The sequence below is a fragment of the Centruroides sculpturatus genome, unplaced genomic scaffold (genome assembly GCF_000671375.1).
Source record: "Centruroides sculpturatus isolate CEXI.00-Female unplaced genomic scaffold, Cexi_2.0 scaffold635, whole genome shotgun sequence".
Lineage (NCBI taxonomy): Eukaryota > Metazoa > Arthropoda > Arachnida > Scorpiones > Buthidae > Centruroides > Centruroides sculpturatus.
This window is the reverse complement of record NW_019384964.1, coordinates 51405-71151: the sequence shown is the minus strand read 5'-3', so window position 1 is coordinate 71151 and position 19747 is coordinate 51405. Positions and strand designations below refer to the sequence as shown.

Sequence of the window (19747 nt, the reverse complement as noted above, 5' to 3'; positions counted from 1 at the left end):
TTTTACTTCATCGAATTAATTTATAGATGTTTATTTATAACACCATAATGTCAAATGTATATGTAAGTTACCTGACTGAAATACTTTTCAACAGGCTGAAATACATTCTGGATAATTTTATGTTGTTTAAATAAAAAATTGAAAAGATATGTGATGATTCTGTAATTATAATGGAAAAGCCAATGATGATCATAGTTATTTATTGCAAATTAATTGGTTATATTCGTTTTATATTCTGATGGAAAGTACAGGCTACTTATTTTGTAGAAATACTAGCTACAGAAAAAATGTCTTATTGATTTCAGATTGTTGATTGCACTTACGTTGCAGTGAAATCAGTGACCTCATTTAGTTCATGTTTGACAACGGAATTTCCCTTAAGTTGATTCTTTTTACCTCTTTGTCCTTACTTTTTAAATTTCTGTGTGTATATTGTCTACTTGGACTTAAAAGTTAGTTGTATTGCATAGATATTTCTATAACAAATTTTTAAAAAAATCTTTCCAGTGACCACGTGACATTCTATTATCCAATCAAAAGTAACGATCTAATGAGCCTGTTATTTAAAATGTATTATCATGCTTCAATTATGTTCCGACGGATAGTATAAGCTATTGAACTTGTAGAAATATTGGTTATTACTTTTGAATTTCTTGACATCATATTTTTTTCAATTTTTCAACCTCTACTTTCTCATAGAAAATAGTCCATCATACTTGACATGAGAATTTCTAGTATGATTTAAAGACAACAATTAAAGGACAAGAAGCTTCAACTAAAACATTACTATAATTTAAAAGTGTGAAAATTCTGCTAGTTAAAAAAACCCAAATTAAATAGTAGATGAACATTTTTACAATTTCTTTCACTTTCTGAACAAATTTAAACATTGACACAATAGCATTTTAAATATGTAGCAATCAGTTGATAAATAATTATGTATTCAGATTTATTTTAAACAGTTGTTCATTTATATTTTAGACTTCTACTTTCAATTTTAAATAAAATGCTGTGAAATTCCATTAATCTATAATACTTTTCTGCATTTCTCTAATGTTACGACAAAAGTACATTTACAAAATAATAGAAATAAAATTGTTAGCACTTTATAAATAAACCAGTAACAGGATGCTCAACTTCCTTGAAAACATTTAAAATTTTGGTACTGCCATCTGTTATGATATTTTATTTTAAAAACTTAAACAAACTTCCCTGCAAAATTTCAAAATTTTGACAAAAAGCACAGGAGTTATTAAGCTTCAAACAGAGTGAACAAAATTGTTTCCCCACTTACACACACACTAATGTCCATACATACAGAAATTACCCCAAATTTTTTGCATTTCTCAATGTTTCAAGGTGTCTTAGTCCAAAACTTTAAAAATCTGAAGGTCATTTTTTGCTGGATTAACATACTTTCCCTTTGTACAACAGCAGGGAAAGTAAAAACTGATAAATTTATAATAATTATCTATCTGTTATAAATTACAAAATTATAAGTATACTTCTAACAACATTTTTATTTAGTGAGCTATAAGCAAATGTTACAATAATAATAAATCTAATATATACTTTGAGATTATTACTATTATTATTTCTCACCTGTAATGGATGCCCTGCTTCCAATGCTAAAGCTTGAAATCCGCTTTCCAATTCTGCTGTTTCATTTCCACGAACCTGTCAAAATAACAATAAATTAGATAACACAAATAAAAAAAATAAATATAATACATCATTAGAGCTTTGAAAGAATGAAAACAAAATAAGAACAGATTGTCTTTAAAATTTCACTTTTTATAAATTTATCATCTTAATCTATTCATTTAAAATTCTTTATATGATCTGAATTTAATGCATTTAAACAACAAAAACACAGACACTTAAGTGTTGTCATTGTACAAATGCTTCACAGATAATGTTTCAAGGTTTATTAAATTGTCCGTGGTACTTCTGTTCCTACGAAATCCACTCTGATGTGGTGAAAAGTAATTATTTTCTCTAGGAGAAATGTCAAACATTGTTTATCATTCTCTCAAAAACTTTGCAAAGGTAACTTGTCAGAGATATTGATCTATAATTAGTCAGACTCTTCTGGTCTTTACCACGTTTGGGAATAGAAATAATTATGAACAGTCCCAAGAGTCAGGAAAAGCATGCTTTGTTCATATTCTGTTTGACTCAGAAGGTTAGAAAGGGAATTGTATGACAGATTTTTAATCATGCTGTAGTAGATTTTATCTGAATCTAAAGCAGTGTTCAATTGAATGACACATTGTATTCTTCACTGGATAAAGAATCAAAATTTAAAACTTATTTTTCCATGCGAGTTTTTATAACCTTTTAAATCGATTGAGTACATTATATTTCTGGATGCTGTAGAAAAAATTGTACCTAACAAATCAGCAATACCTTGTATGACACTAATTTTGCTCATTATCTTCCAACATGAAGAGAGTGAGATGCATATTTTCCATTCATTTTATCTCAGACTGCATTTGAGCTAGTGGAGGATGTAATATTAAATACATACTTCCTCCAAGAATCCCTTTGTCTTTGTCTCCTTATCCTCCTGGAATTTGCCTTTGTTTTTGAAATGTAATTAAATTGCTAGCAGTAGGGAATATTCTAAAAATTCCCCATGCTTTCTTTTGTTATTTGTATGCCCCAAAATCCTGGTTTCACCATGTTTTTGATTAGGATAGCTAGTTGATGCTTTCCCCATTGTTCTTTCAGCTGCCTGAATAATATGAGAAGTGGTAGCTTCGACTGCATCACTGATATCAGGAATGTTAACCAAATCATCCAAGGTGAAAATGATTTGGTCCAATAAAGAGAATTTGGTACAATTAGCTTTATCTAGTTTCTAGTGTGGTGGATGAGCTGTTTCATAGCTTTGTCAACCTAGATATTTTAGAAATATTGTAAAGAACTCACTGGAAAGTGGATAAGATCTAATCTCCCATGAAAATGCTGAAAACAAGTTAGGAATTCCCAATGACAAATCAATTGAGATGAATGTTCTTGTTGGGGCATGGACGTATGTCACCTCTCCAGTATTAAATGAATACAATTGTTAATTGCCTATAAATTTTTCAATGGATCTGCCTCAACAACTGACATCAGGACTGCCCCAATTGGATTGTGGCCACTGAAATCTCCAAGTAGGGGTAGCTGTTTAAACAATGTATCCAATTCATCCTGGTTGACTCTGACATCTGGTAACAGTTATATAGAACAAACTGTGACAGTAATGAAATTCTAACTGCTACTGCTTATAAGTTTGTGGTTATTTGTACTGGGAAGAATGGGATATGATTTGAAACCAGTATAGCCACACTGCCACTGGCACGGTTGTGGCTATCATCATCTTGTGATGAAGATGAAATCCTCTTAAAGATATTGTTTCAAATGTGTTTCCTGGAGTATCACACAGAGAGATGAAATGGTTGATGTTAGATATTTAATATCAGAGAAGTTGTTGAGAAAACCACAACAGTTCCATTAAATTGTTTTATAATCCATTGTGTGTTTGAACCTGTATCAGGAAGTCTCCTGATTGTAGCTTTTGAACCTGTTTTGGGTGACCAATAGTTGATTCAAACAACTTTTGAATCAGAAAAGAAAAAAACTTAGAGGTTTTTCTCCAGTTTCATGCACTATCAAGTAGGCTGCTGACTAGAAATGCTGTTGTTGTTTTGAGATGGTTGGTCTGTTCAATCATTTTGTATTTTTGGAATCCACAATTAAAATAAAGATATTCAGCGCCCAATAACCCCACCTACCGTGGAGCCCGACAAGGGAATACTGTCACATGAGAGATTCACATACACCAGGGGTGGCAAACCTTTTAGAGCCTGTGTGCCATTTAGTAAGCATACTAGCTTTAAAGATGTTAATGCATGCCAAAGTTTGATTTCAAATAATGATATTTAAATAAATTAAACAAATATGCTTTAATTAGAATAAACGTAAAAAAAGCTGATTGAAAAAAGGAAGATTGGGTGATAAACTGAAAGGATGATTAAAGAAGACAATAATAAATCAAAATCATATGATATAATACGTGCCACATTTCTCCGTACATGCCACTTTGAGCACACTTGCCATAGGTTTGCCACTTCTGCCATAGATTGTCACATCAGTGTTTCCCAAGAGCTATACCATCACAATGCAGTAAAAAAAAACTACCATCACAATGCAGTAAAAAAAAACTACTACATCACAATGCAGTAAAAAACTTTTTTGTCAAAACTACCAAGCAGGGACATACACCTGCCAGATCTGTATCAATCAGTTAACTCTGAACAGAAATCATAAATAACTCAATGACCAGATGATTGACTCAAATGGAGCTATTTTGGCACTTGCTTCGTATAAATGTAGACTCAAATGTCTACATTTATATGAAGCAAGGGCCAAAATAGTGTATTGCCCATCAAATGCCAGGATTCCCCTTTTTGTCATAAGGGTCACTATGCATGGCAAACGCATGAGCGGGTATTCCGATCTCAGAGATGATAAAGAAGAGTTACTAAACCATCTCTCACCACAGACAGAAACCCACTTCGAGGGACAATGTTATCATTGAATAGTTAAATCAGGAGTCACCAAACTTTTTTCATAGTGGGCCAGATAACTGAGAGAATGACAAACATGGGAGGCATAACCATTTTGTTCAATACAGTATACTGAATACACAAAAAATAAAGACAACCAATATATTTATTTATTAATACACAAACACAATCGCTGCAACAAGCTTGTAATTGCTTTCATTAGAAACTTCATTGCAGGTAATTACACAAAAAGCACTCTGATATCCAAAGTTGCTGAATTTTTTATTTCACTGATTTTTCTAATTATTATATTACTGTCAGTGGGACCAATTTTGGCATCTTTACTTACACTTATTTTAATTTTTTCTACATGATGAGTTCATCTACAATCTGTGATTTTTCCATATAAATAATTATATTTTAACTCATTCATGGCACAATGCAACTGCAAGCTGGATGAACTGACCTTGTGAGCCAGATCTGGCCTGCAGGCCATAGTTTGGTGACCCGAGTTAAATAATGGAATAACGAGGAAATAAAACAAATAATTGCTGAATTATTGAGCTATAGTATGGCTATGTGATTAAAACTAAATTGATAGTTCTGGAAAGATTTCTTGGAAATCTGGTTAGTGCACTGGCAATGCATCTGCATGGTAGATAAGAGTGGTCCCATTCCAGGCCAATTCTTTTCTTCCAGGAAAACTGAATTAATTTATTATAATTATTATGTCTAGTACAAGATGGAAGCATAACTAGGTTGAAAACATTAGTAAAAATAAAACAATTTCTGAAAATAATTGTAATAAAAGGTGTTAAGTATACGATCCGAGTTTCTTGTATCCTCACTCATATTCATACATAACAATTATTAGTCATTATTTTTGCTATTTTGATACCAGAACATGATCCAATCTTGAAGCACAAAATTATGTCCAAGTGAGTACAAAAAAACAATCTTGTTTCATCTTTGTTCAAAATATTTCTTGGAAACTAACCAATAATAATGGAAGAAAGCTTAACATCCAGTGTTCCACTATATCACAATCAATTCCAGGCAATTCACAGCATTTCACATTTCATATTTTCTAACAATGCTCTTAATGGCTTTAGACAAAAAAAAGCAGTATGATAAGTTCATAACTGCAATTTAAAATCAATATATAACTCATTTCATTGCATAACTCGTACTATTTCCAAATGTAGATAATCCCCAGGAGTAATCTGTACAAAAATATAGTAATTTCCAAGCACATAGTGTTTGGTTTTCATGAACACACAAAAAAGGAATACAGTGGTCATCTATATATATAAAAATGAATGAATGAGTGTGTGTGAGTGTGTGTGTGTGTGTGTCCTTCATGCATTACCACACCGTTTATCTGATTGCCATGAAACTTTGGGAAGTTGTTTAATATACTCCCGCAAAGGTTTGTGGCATAGTACAATTGCCATAAAACTTTGGGAAGTTTTTTAATATACTCCCGCAAAGGTTTCTGGCATTTATACTATGATAGACGGCGCACGTTTAGACAAGCATTCGAGCACTGTGTGTTCGATCGATTTCAAATTGTGAAGACCATTTCCCCCCTTCAAAAAATATCTCTATACAGTAGAGCCTAGATTATCCGACCCCCTGATTAACTGACACCTCGGTTAACCGACCGTCCTAGTCGGCAAATTTCAAATGTCCGCTAGTGATGTGGCGCTACAATATTTGGCTATGTCTTGGCTACTTTAATAGTATTTTTAGCTGTTTTAGCTGGCAACACTCATTCAACCATGAAAGGGCGCCAGTATTTAAACGTGGCTTAATTTTCTAATTTTTAACGATATAATAGTGACGATTATTATTTTAAAAAATTTTTGTTAGGCTTAACATCAATGAAAAATCAACTCAAAATAGATTAATAGCGATATACTAATATACTAATTACATGGGATATAATAATATACTACACTAATAATGGATTTTTTCATACTTTTCGGTTATCCGACTTATCAATTATCCGACCAACCCCAGTCCCCAATTGAGTCGGATAATCGAGGCTCTACTGTATATGCATTTGTGAACTGTTATTTACGATATTTGTAATAATTTTTGTTTAATCACTTTATTTCAACTTTTTTTTGCTAATTATGTATTCGCTCAAACTTCGTTAAAATTTTAATTGTACCCCGAACAATAACCGAAGTTGTAGGAAGAAATTCGCGTATTTTACCGATCTAGGTATCCCCCTTTTCCAAATTTTAATATTGACTCAAAATAATTTAAAAAGAAAAATTACAATAAGACGGTTTATTATCCAACTATGAGAAATTTCACAACATGCCAAGGAAGAGAGAAAGGAGCAATTAAATAATTAAAATTATAAAGGATTAAAATATATATATATAAAAATGGGGAATATTACGCTTCTGACAATCGCTTCAAGTGTATGAGCTAAATTTGGAGAATCCGTGGTTCTCGCATGGACAACTGTATGTGGCCGGCTCACGCATTGGAAAACCTTCTGATTTATTCATGTACGCACCAGACGAAAAAACAAGAAATATCGTGTATCGACAAAGCACTCCAATAAATAAATAAAATTGACACGACACTTTGAAATGTTTTTTCGATGAAAATGAATAATAATAATAAGTTTCAATAAAAATGATAAAATGTAAATTGAATTTTATCATAACGAGTTTGCTTGAATTTCCTTTCTTCTGAGATCGCAGCAATGCGCAACGGGTAAGCTAGTTTTGTATATAAATTCTAATTCTTTTACTAAAACCAGACATAACAACAATCTAAATTTTTAAAATTATTTTTCAGTTTTGTGTATGGAAAATTCATAGTAGTTACTTTCCTTAATTAATAATACCATAGCATGTATACATAAGTATTTGCTTTAAAATAAAGTCTTAATTTTACAATCAGCAAAATACTTTTGTAAATTTTCTATTTTAAAAATATTTCAGTTTGTTATTCTGAATTCAATTTACATATGTGGCAAAGGCGATCATGCAAAATAAGGATAAAAATATGTCATATTAAACAATTTTTGATAATCATGGTTGATTGAACTGTGCTTTTTTTTTATAGGTGTGGTATAAATTTAATACTCAAGACCATAAAATCAATTTTATCAGTTAACAGTATTCATGTCAACATGTAAAATATAATTGATTACAAATACATTTTAACAATCTAATACATTTTAATAAAATATAAAATTCATCTGGATACGAGTCCAAGTTTACTTGCCATGTCTAATCACCAGGAACAACTATTTCCATTGCAGAGACAACCTTTCTTTAGAGGCTATGCCTCTGCACGAATAAGGTTGTCTCTGCAATGGAAATAGTTGTTCCTGGTGATTAGACATGGCAAGTAAACTTGGACTCGTATCCAGATGAATTTTATATTTTATTAAAATGTAATTCTGCCAGCCCATTTCTACAAACAAATCTAATACATTTTGAGTCTATTTTCAAACAAATTTAGTAGCAGCTCCTAAGAATTTCTGTGCAATTATAAAAGGATGAAAAATGTACAATGAATCACAATATCAAAGAATTTATTTAAATCTCACAAGGTAAGAATCAAAATACATAAACTAGTTATACTAGCAAAAAATTTATGTCATTAAATTGCAAATAAATAGGAAAAATAAAAAATTGATAGTACAGTAGTACCTCAGGATATGAAATTAATCCTTTCCGAAACTGAGATCGTATCATGAAAATGTCGTAAGGTGAATCATTTTTTCCCATACGATTACATGTAAAACGAAATAATCCGTTCCAACACAAAAAACACACTCAAATTAAAGCTAAGTAGTACATTGAAAAAAAAAATAACTTTAGTAAGGAAACACTGAAAAATGCATTTTGTAGTTGTAAATGTATAAATAATCTTAATAGAATAATAATTGATTAAAAAAAAAATGTAGTTTTATTTGCACTTTACCTTTGAGGATAGACAACAGTGGAGGTGTAAACTGGTGGCAGAAAAGATGAAGGGAAATGATACTAAAACTTAACTTACATAACATAATGTAACAATAACTTAAAAATAACTTAGAAAAGATTAAAAAAAAGTTAGTGTTGTTTTATATATATATATATTTTTTTTTTATTCACTGCTTTTTGCTTTCTTTCCTTCACTTCTATCAGCACTTTCACTGGGTAGAGGTCACTTGGTAAAATATCTATCCAAAGAGGCTTGGCTTTGCCTACTTTTTAAAATGTTTCTAAAATGACTTAGGCAAATGTCATTACTCTGAGCAGCAATACGGCCAGTGTGAACCTTTTCGGGATGTTTCTTTTCAATAAAATCAGTCACTTTCTGATAATACCTCAAGATTTCCTTTATCCAGCGAGATCCTTCCAAAACAAAGCAAACACGCGGACTGAAATCAATGAACAGAAGTGAATAAAAAATGGCACTGCAAACTAATGTAACATCATATGGTGAGTTTTTGTTCGTACCGTGGAGCAAAAATATGTTCGAGTTTCATGTCATATCCTGAAAATTTCGTATGCTGGAGCGTTCGTATCCTGAGGTACTACTGTACAACTTTACTGTTATGGTAACAATCACAAAAATGATCTCCACTGCTTCACTACTAAAATGAAGTGCATCACAAAACTTATAAATGGAAAACATATGACCAATTTTGAAACATTTAATATCTAATGTTATTTTTACATTGCCATTGATGGTGTGAAATACTGGATTTATGTTGCTACTGAATCATGTTGAAAACATATGGTTTTATGTTGTTATTGAATCAAGTCACATGAATATATGTCATCATCAAAGATAAAAGCTTGCTTTCACACTTAAAATCACAAAATCATTGGAATAAAGTATATAATATATACTTACAAAATATTTTAAGAAAATGCTTTAAGAAAAAAATTTTATATATATATTTACGTTAATATCAAAAATTTCTGTTGAAAATTTAAAAAGCAGAAAGCAACATAAAAACTGTATTAAAAAAGAAATGAAAATCAATTACGATATGAAAATTTTCAAACCTATTTTGAACACACATCATTAAAATAAGCAGTAACTATGAGTTAATAAATACAGTGATAGTCTTATTCACTTCAATTAGTACAAGGAATATTCTAGCTGTACAATACAATCAATTTCTTTTCCAGTCTGTGCAATGAATATTGATATTCATGAATTTTTACTCTTACCAGCTACACTCCTACTGATTTGACAGAATGTTGAACCACAGTCAACTTGTAAACATCTGATAATGATAAATGATAGATGGTAATCATACATTAGACTAAACATAAAAGTTCTTTTGATAGCCAATCACCAACAAAAACTTATTGTTTTTGTTGTTTTGTATTGAATCACTGGCAATGTGAAAGTGGCATAATAGATGTAAAAATCCATTTTTAAATAAATATTGACTATTTCTTTGCATAAATATGTAAATTAAGTCAGTGAAAGTGAACTGAATGTAAATTACCAGATTTCAACATTGATAAAATGTCATTTTATTGAAAATAATTGACAACAGTGCTCCAAGTATTAATCACATGGCATTAATCTTTCAAATTTAAAATTAATCAAGAATAATCATGCATTTTCTATAAATAACAAATTAAATATTAGCAATCTCCTCAGGGAAAAAATTTTCAAATGTCAACCTGCAATATTAGCTGATTGCTACTGCAGTATCTGTATGAACTCCACTTAACGACAATAAAAACAATACCAATACAGATATACCTCAAGTTACGTCATTCTCAATTATATGTCATTTGTCAAAAAAATAAAAATCAAGTTTAAGTCATTTTATTTGAATTTATGTTTATCTGCCACAAATATTGAAATCGTAATATCACTAGAAAAGTGTTAAAAGCACATAAAAATATATTAAAATACATACATTTATAGTAAATATTAATATAATCATCATAAATCGTAGAGAACAAAATTCGAAAACATCTGTGATTCTGTGTTGTCACCAAAATTACTTTGCGATAGTAGAAAATAAACTAATTTATGTTAAATTTACTAATAACGAGTGGAACTGACAACAACACCAAACAGATATTGGAACTACCATTGAAAATGCCAATATTAAGCTGTTAAAGACTGCTATATTTAGTGGTCTTTAACAGCTCAATATTGGCATTTTCAAGGGTAGTTCCAATATCTGTTTGGTGTTGTTGTCAGTGCCACTCGTTATTAGTAAATACAGTCGACCCCCGTATAAGATCATTGATTATTCCGTTTTATATGAATTAAATGTTATACGAGTCACTTAGATTTTACAAATACGTGTACCGGGCTGTAAACGGCTCACATATTTGTAAAATTTAAGTGACTTGTACAACATGGAATTCATATAAAACGGAATAATCAATGATCTTATACGGGGGTCGACTGTATAGCATAAATTAGTTTATTTTTTACTTTCGCAAAATAATTTTAATAACTGTATTTGTTATTAACCTTACAAAATCATCTTATTTTATAACATCTTAGAGCATATTCACAAATAAAGAGTCCACAAAGTACTGTAAACATCGCCAAATTGTAAGCATGTATATTTACAAGTACCAGGTTGTTCAATAAGTTTTGTAGTTCGATAAGAAAACCACGATTTTATGGTTTGAAATACATTTTATTATTCCAATATAATCTCCCTGAACTTCAATATACTTGTTCCAGTGATCTTCTAATTTATGGATTCCATCCCTAAAGTGAGAATCCGGAAGACTGTCGAAATACGCTTCCACGGCTGCTATTACCTCTTTGTTCGATGAAAATCGTTTCCCAAGCATGAATTTTTTGAGATGTGAGAACAGCCAGAAGTCAGAGGGAGCTAAATCTGGTGAATAGGGAGGATGTTGCAACAATTCGTATTTTAATTTACTGATTTTCGCAATGGTTTTTTGAGCTGTGTGAGAAGGTGCGTTGTCTTGATGAAAAATTATTTCTTTCTTTTTTTAAACCAGGTCTTTTCTCATGAATTTTTACATCCAGCTGGTCCAAAAGGTTACAATAATAAGGAGTCAATAATAATAATCAGATTATTATTGTAACCTGTTTTACCAGTTTGGAGGTAATTCACAAACAAAATTCCTTTAGCATCCCAAAAAACTGATGCTAACACCTTCTTGGCCGATTTATGGACCCTAACTCGCTTCGGAGCCGAAGTACCAGGTTCACATCACTCCTTAGCCTCTTGTTTTGATTCAGGATCATGGTGGTAGACCCAAGTCTCATCCATAATGATGAAGCGACGCACAAAATCCTTTTTATCCTTTCTAAAACGCTCCAAATGTTGCTGAGAAAGTTGCATTCTAATGTGTTTTTGTTCCATAGTTAGAGAATGCGACACCCATTGTGCACACAGCTTTCTATAACCCAAAACTTCGGCCAAAATATTGCTCACACTGCCTAATGAAATTCCTAGGGCTTCTACTAAATCTCTCTTGGTTAATCAATGATCTTATAAAACCATATGCTGTATTTTTGCTATGATTTCTGGTGATGATGCACTTTTTGGACGTCCTTCACATGGATCGTCTTCAACACTCGTACGACCACGTTTAAATCCAGCAACCCATCTTTCTACTGTTCTGATTGAAGGTGAAGAGTCCTTATACACTTTTAACAATCGTTCATGAATTTGTTTTGGTACTACACCTTCCAAAAATAAGAATTTTATCACTGCACGATATTCAATTTTTTCCATTGTAAAAAAATACAGTGACAAGTCAACTTTGAACAGCTGCAAATATACAATGAGTTGACAAATCTACTTGAAACTTGACACATGTTTATGAAATAGTAGTACTGTTTATAGAGAAATAAAGTGACGATCCTAATAGCGCCACCTCTTATCAAACGACAAAACTTATTGAACAACCTAATATGTACTGTATGTACTGTACATGTATTTGTAAATTTAGAGTACTTTTTTCCTGTACTATATTAAAAACTAAACTTTATTTGTTTGTAAGCTTAAACTAGATTCTTATTAACCATATATTATTGAAAATGCATTTATAAATAAAATACAAAACTGGAAATGGTTATTTGTGGTTTAGCCTAGTGACAAGTAAATTCAGAGACAAGCAAATTTGACTTACGTCGTTTTTTGACTTAAGCTGCCTCTCCTGGAACTAATTGCCGACGTAAGGGAAGGTATACCTATACTATAATACTCAATTTCATACTAATTCCTAGTTCTAGTTATCAGTTGTAAAAGGATTGGTTAAATTTTATTTTAATTAATATTTTTAACTAGTTGAAGTAAATATTTAGTCAACTGACCAGATAAAACCATTTTGGGAAGAATGCCAAAAATCATTGAAAGGATATGAGTAACTTAAGAAATAACTTTCAGAAATTTTTGATAGAAGATCAAATGCAAGATGCTAAAAGAGACAAGTTTGACAGAATTTCCCTTTTCACAACTTTAAACAAATTGATAAAAATAAAATAATACAAATAAAAAAGTCAAAATTGATGGCATAGAGATAAAACATATTCATAAATTATATATATCTACCATATAAAGCTGAAAAACCAGATTCTTTCTTTCTGTCACTGTATGCCAAAAATGACCATTAGGGGTGCCCTAGCTATTATTTAAATTAACAACAAATTCACTATATTATTATTTGATGCAATTTTATGCATTTTTTGGCTGCATTTTAGTAGGGTAAGACATGAAAAATTCAGTATATTATTATTTTTATTTGTAATAGAAATTTATTATTTATACCATGGAATGACACTGCTGCTGATAGAACACCCACTAGGGGGCATCCCGGGCTACTAGTATAGAAGGATTAGAAGTACGAAATAATCTAATAATCTTAATCTTTGTTGTTGTTTTTTGCCTGGGCAACGCTGGACTCATCTGCTGGTCTATAAATAAATAGAAAGGTTGCCGCACAAGTTCAAACATTACTGGTACATAGTTTGCATTTTAACTCCAAGAAAAAAATCGCTCTGGCACACCTTCACATCACATGACTCAGTGAACGCTGCACATTGACTCAAGGGAAATTTGTTGAAAAAATGGCAGATACATTTTACATTGAGGGATACCAGCGAAGGTAAATAAATAAATTAAACTATTTTAAAGTATTTATTGGATGTTTAATAACACTAAATAATTATTTTTAATTAGCATGGTGTCTCCTACCTTATGATTGGACAATAGGACTAACTCATACTTTTGTCAAGGGACATAGTGGCTTATGTAAATTCGAAAGCAGTTGATGGTAGAAGATGCCATGGAAGAACAAACCTACCGTAAGATAAGCTATTACGAAGGCAAATATATGTAAATTATCACTTGCTAAAAAATTGAATTATTAAATAATTTCTGGATTAAAATTGTCTGTTTATTTACATTATTATTCATAACTGCTTAAATAATCATTATTTTAATAAAATAGGTCATAATTTTAACCCCAAACACAAAAAAATGAAAAAGTTTAAGCCGATCATCTACTCGCCATGCTAGACATAGCAACTGCCATTATCGACTGTTCAGAATTGCCAGGTGGCGGCGCTCGACAGTTCATTGTTCATGTTTTAGGCTGAATACGATGGCTGCAATCTCTCTAATATAAAATATAATGTGAATACAATTCAAAAATACAACTAATCCAATACTTAATCAAATATCAAACAACTGGATTCGTTTTATCAGCTGTTAATGTTAAATATTTACTAAATAATTTGGCAGGAGGTAGTCAGCCATCCACCATCTCTTGTTAAACTTAATTATAAACAAGTAAACAAATTTAGTTTTAGAATTTAAATTTGTGTATCATCATCGCTCACACATCTTACAGCACAGGAAATAGAAATGGCACTCAGCCGTTTTTAACAAAAGGTTTAAAAATAAAAAATAACATCATGCATGCACCTTATTGTGCAGAGAAAGTAGTGATATAGAAACAGAGCTAATGCAGGTGTTTTAGTTGTTTGTATAGACTGGATTCAAATCCCGAGCAACTCAAGGGTGGGAGAGTTGCAAGGAGACAGTAGAGTGGTGAAGAGGGCCTCCCAAATGTACACCAAATTTCGTTTCTCACAGCACCTGAGCATCACACAATCCCAAAGTGGGATGTGGTGGTGCTGCACAACCATCTTAGATGGTACGGTGTCTCAGCTGCCCCTGCAACAGAATGTTGGTGCTCTGTTATGTGGCTGGATAACATCCTGGTGGTCGCCCCTATATAGTGGTTGTGTGCCCCAGACATTGGGTTTTCCAACGGAATAGAATATACGCCCGACTTTTCTATGATCAAAACTGCATACCTGTCGTTACATAAAAGCCTTCTCAGACTGGGGTGTGAGGTGATGGTTAAAAGTAAGGCATTTTGCATAAAAATATGGCAAATCCGTGGTGTGAGGCAGCCATAAAACAGCAGAGATGGTCAGACTACTGTCCAGTCCCTTGGTCTATGTAAGGTAGTAGGTGGAAAAAGGTATCTTAACTCTGTTTAGGATATAGTTGTATTTGGTGGAGCCACATCCTGCTGCACATATCACTGTGCGGATGATCTCCAATTCAAAATTTGTAATACAGCATTTAAGCCACTACAGTATATTAATGCAGCCATTGCCCCTTTAATCAGAAGGGCCTTTTTGGTGCCTTCCACACAACATCTTACCAACTTTGAATTGGAGATCATCTGCACAGTGATATGTGCAGCACGATATGGCTCCACCAAATACAGACAACTATATCCTAAACAGAGTTAAAAGATCTCTTTGATCTTTTAAATCTGTTTAGGATATACAGTAGAGCATCGTTTATCCGAAAGTCAATTATCCGAAAGAATTCAGTCGGCAAATTTAAATTTTCGCCAGTGCTGTGGCGCTGCAATCTTTGGCTATGTAATGGGCTACTCAAATATTTTACATTTTTGATACTAAATTAACTTCTGAAGTATAATTTTTTATTGTTTTTATATTTTTCAATATATTTATTTTGTTTGTACAAAATAAAAAAATAATTTTTAACGATACAATAGTCTTCGTTAGGCTTAACATCAACGAAAATTCAATGTGAAGCGACACGCAACAGAGAAAAATTTCAACATGGGATAGGTTAATACAGGGGTGGCCAACAAGTCGATCGCAAAACCAATTTTGGTCGATCGCTTGCGAGGTCTTGACTTAATGTGTTACATTTGTAAGTTGTAACCGAACGCAACGCGTGAACGAAATGCACAAATGCAACTATAATGATATCAGACCTTCTCGTTCTCCCTCAGATGCGGTTTTGTCGGTCCACGTGCAACCCATTTGCGTACAGTTGTAAAAGAGAAATAAGAAATGTAGACAAAGGGTCGTAAAACCGAAAAAAAGAAGGGACAGAGAGAGTAGGTCGGGACACAGTAAAGAGAAAAAGGGTGAAGTGGTGGTCCCCGAAAGTGACAACGTTGAGTTTCATTTTTTCTTCTATTTAAAATGTAAGTACCTTTTCTTCGTGTTTTAAATTAAATTGTGGCTTTTCTTTTCTATCTAGACTTAGTATGTATTTCACACCTCCCTCCCTCTCGCCACTTAGACCAGGGATGGGCAACCTTTTTTTGTGTAAGGGTCACATTTCAAAACTTTTGAACTAACGCCGGCCACATACAAGATAAAAAAGGGGGGAAAATGCTGGTAAATCACAATTATTTATTCATATATAATTATAAAATAAAATAGGTATACTTAATTTAGCTTCTAGAACTGATGTAAACATAATGTATCGAAAATATTTGATTAAATATTAGTCACTGCTAGTTTTAAATTAGTTTCGAGGTAAATCTGTTAGCCGGTTTCTCGTTTTAATTTTTACTAAATTCATTGCAGGAAAAACTATTCACACACATAAGTTGTAGAAAATAACATTTGAATTTTTGCTGCATACTTCTTAAGCTAGGAAATTGATGTATTTATACACATTTTATGCGACTCGGGCCGCAGAATGCCCATCCCTGACTTAGACTATGCCTACGACAACGAGTCGATTGTGACACATTTTTAAGATAAAAAGTAGATCTTATGTACACAACAGTTGGCCACCCCTGGGTTAATATATTTTTTTGCACATAATCGGTTATCCGAAATATCAATTTTCCAAACAACCCCAGTCCCCAATTGATTTGGATAAACGACGCTCTACTGTAGATGTATTCCACCTACCTTACGTAGCCCAAGGGACTGGACAGTAGTCTGCCCACCTCTGCTGTTTTATGGCTGCCTCACACCACGGATTTGCCATATTTTTAGGCAAAATGCCTTACTTTTAACCATCACCCCACACCCCAGTCTGAGAAGGCTTTTATGTAACGACAGGTATGCAGTTTTGATCATAGAAAAGTCAGGCGTATATTCTATTCCGTTAGAAAAACCCAATGTCTGCGGCACACAACCACTATATAGGGGCGACCACCAGGATGTTATCCAGCCACATAACAGAGCACCAACATTCTGTCGCAGGGGGCAGCTGAGACACCGTACCATCTAAGATGGTTGTGCAGCACCACCACATCCCACTTTGGGATTGTGTGATGCTCAGGTGCTGTGAGGAACGAAATTTGGTGTACATTTGGGAGGCCCTCTTCACCACTCTGCTGTCTCCTTGCAACTCTCCCACCCTTGAGTTGCCCGGGATTTGAATCCAGTCTATACAAACAACTAAAACACCTAAATTAGCTCTGTTTCTATATCACTACTTTCTCTGCACAATAAGGTGCATGCATGTTATTTTTTAATTTTAGAATATTGTTGAAGAAAAGATTGGCCTGGAATGGGACTAAAACTTGCTCTGGACCAATCTTTTCTTCCAGAATTTAAGTTTAGAATATATTCTAAACTTAAATTTATTTATTTATAATTATTAAATATAACAAGAGATAGCAGGATAACTGCCTATCTCCTGTCAAATTATTTAGTACTGATAACTGACACTTACAGTACATTAATAACTGATAAATAAATCTGGCTTCATAAGCAAATACATTAGCAAACTTTTACCTTAAAATATTCTGTATGTAACCTACAATCAAAGTAATTTTTTCTGTTTCTTTCTTATAATGTTTTGAATAAGTTTGTAAAAAAACAAAATAAAAATCAAAACTTACTTCAAGTACACTGTCATCACCCAAAGCCCAATGAGACTGTTTATTGTAACTTTGAAAGTAGGGATCGTTTTGTGGTCTTTGGAAGAAATAACGCACCATAGCATCATCTTGGGAACGTGAAGTTCCAAGTCTTGTTGAGGACATACTGCTCAACTCTGTCTGAATTTGTCCGTTCGCAAGCATTTCATCACAGTTAAGTTCCCAAAATGCTTCATTCATGCTGTAAAAAAATGACATAACATATATAACAATTATAAAAATTTCAGGAAAGAACAATGAAATTAATTGTATTGCAAAACAAAATGACATTTGTTTTCTATAAGTGTGTAATATAATCTGTATTTCCTCTACTATTTTAAAATACTATGTATAATAATTTGCTATCAAAATAAATATTTCAAGTTCACAAAACAGATATAATTTCTAGAATAAAAGACACCTTCACTTCCAGCAAAAATCATTTAATCTGAAAACATTTTTGACATACTTAATCAGTCTTCATCAAGTCACAACTTAAAATTCCAATATACATTTTACTTGAATGTTCAAACGGAATACATTAAAATCAAAATAATTGCAATTGAAAGTTCCTTTTTATTTTAAAATATATAAAATATTTAAATTTTAAAAAACAGACTTATATTTAAAAAACAAACAGACTGATTAAGTATGTAAAAAACATTTGTAGATTAAAAAAATTTTTGCTAAAAGTCAAAATTTCTTATTTTAGAATTTACTGTATTTTGTTTGTTTCATAATTATAGGAAAAACTTAAATACAAACAGTTATATCATTCATGTGTTTGCTTATTCAACAAATGAACACAATATATCCAGAATATTTCAAAAAGAATATGTTTTTTACATTTTAATACATAAAATATACATATCCTGCACAAACACCTCTCTCTCACAAGTTGAGAAATGAGTCCCAAAGTAGTTAAAACAATTAGATATTGAAGCACATTTTACCTAACTATTACTGTTTAGACTTGACTACAATTATATTCTCCAATATCTGTCAGATGCAGGAATATAAAATCAAATTCATATTTGCATCTTTTCCAACTCACTATTCTAATCATAAAAAAACCCTTCAAAGATGCTTTATCCATATCAGAAAGTTTTCACTAATGCTTGGATTTTATTATTATTGTTTTGCAAATTATAATCATTAAAGAAATAAACAGTCTTTAAATCTTTGGACAAGTAATAATTCAAAATTTTTTAGTATAAAAAGTATAAAATAAAAGTAAACATATAGAAATATGAGTTAAAGTCCAGATACGTATACTGTCATGGCAGCTCATCTCTGATTCCAGCAAACAAAAGAAAGGAAACAGTGGGGAAGCACGTTCTAACCTAACCTAACTTATTCTAATAAATTACCATAATTATTACCAATCAAATTATTAGAATAGATTAGGTTAGAACGTGTGTCCCCATTGTTTGCTGAAATCAGAGATGAGCTGCCATGACAGTATACGCATCTGGACTTTAACCGAAATATGCAACTACTAATCTAAAACTAATAGAGACAACTTTGGATTTTATTTCAACCACAAGTTTAATCTAATGAAGTATTTTAAATTGAACTAATGAACAGATTACCAGATTAGGCACTAAAATACCGAAACATGCTAAAGTCTTTTACTTTTAGAATTAGTGTAATTTGAAACACTAAGAAACCCCCTACATACATTTTGGGAAATTTTGTTATATTATACTTATTAAGTTTTTTAGAAAGTGTATGGAAATATCTTCATGTTACAAATTACACTTATTAAAATAATTACAAAAAGCATTCTCTCCTTAAGAAATTATATTTTAAAATTAGTTTAGTTTTATTTAATTCATTTTTGGCTAGAAAGATTCAGGTTCAGACTGACTTTGCATTTTGATGTTTTTAACATATACTATAGAAATAAAATATAAAATCACTCACATCTTGTACTAGAAGATACTAATAATACATGTTTTCTGTTCTAACATTAACTTTGTAGAAATAACACTACTTGCAGTCTGACAACAATAAATGAAAGAGAAGATCATTTTT

At 31.8% G+C, this 19747-nt stretch overlaps 1 protein-coding gene across 1 annotated transcript in view; it reads right to left on the bottom strand.

The window, feature by feature from the left end:
- LOC111632486 (pumilio homolog 2-like) overlaps positions 1–17936 on the bottom strand; it is an 81644-nt gene extending 63708 nt beyond the window's left edge. The window contains exons 1-2 of the mRNA XM_023376904.1: positions 17693–17936; positions 1603–1677 (exon numbers count right to left, since the gene is read on the bottom strand). Coding sequence (XP_023232672.1) covers positions 1603–1677; positions 17693–17929 — 312 coding nt within the window. The 5' untranslated portion in view covers positions 17930–17936. The remainder of the gene's footprint in view (positions 1–1602; positions 1678–17692) is intronic.
- Positions 17937–19747: the final 1811 nt, after the last annotated feature.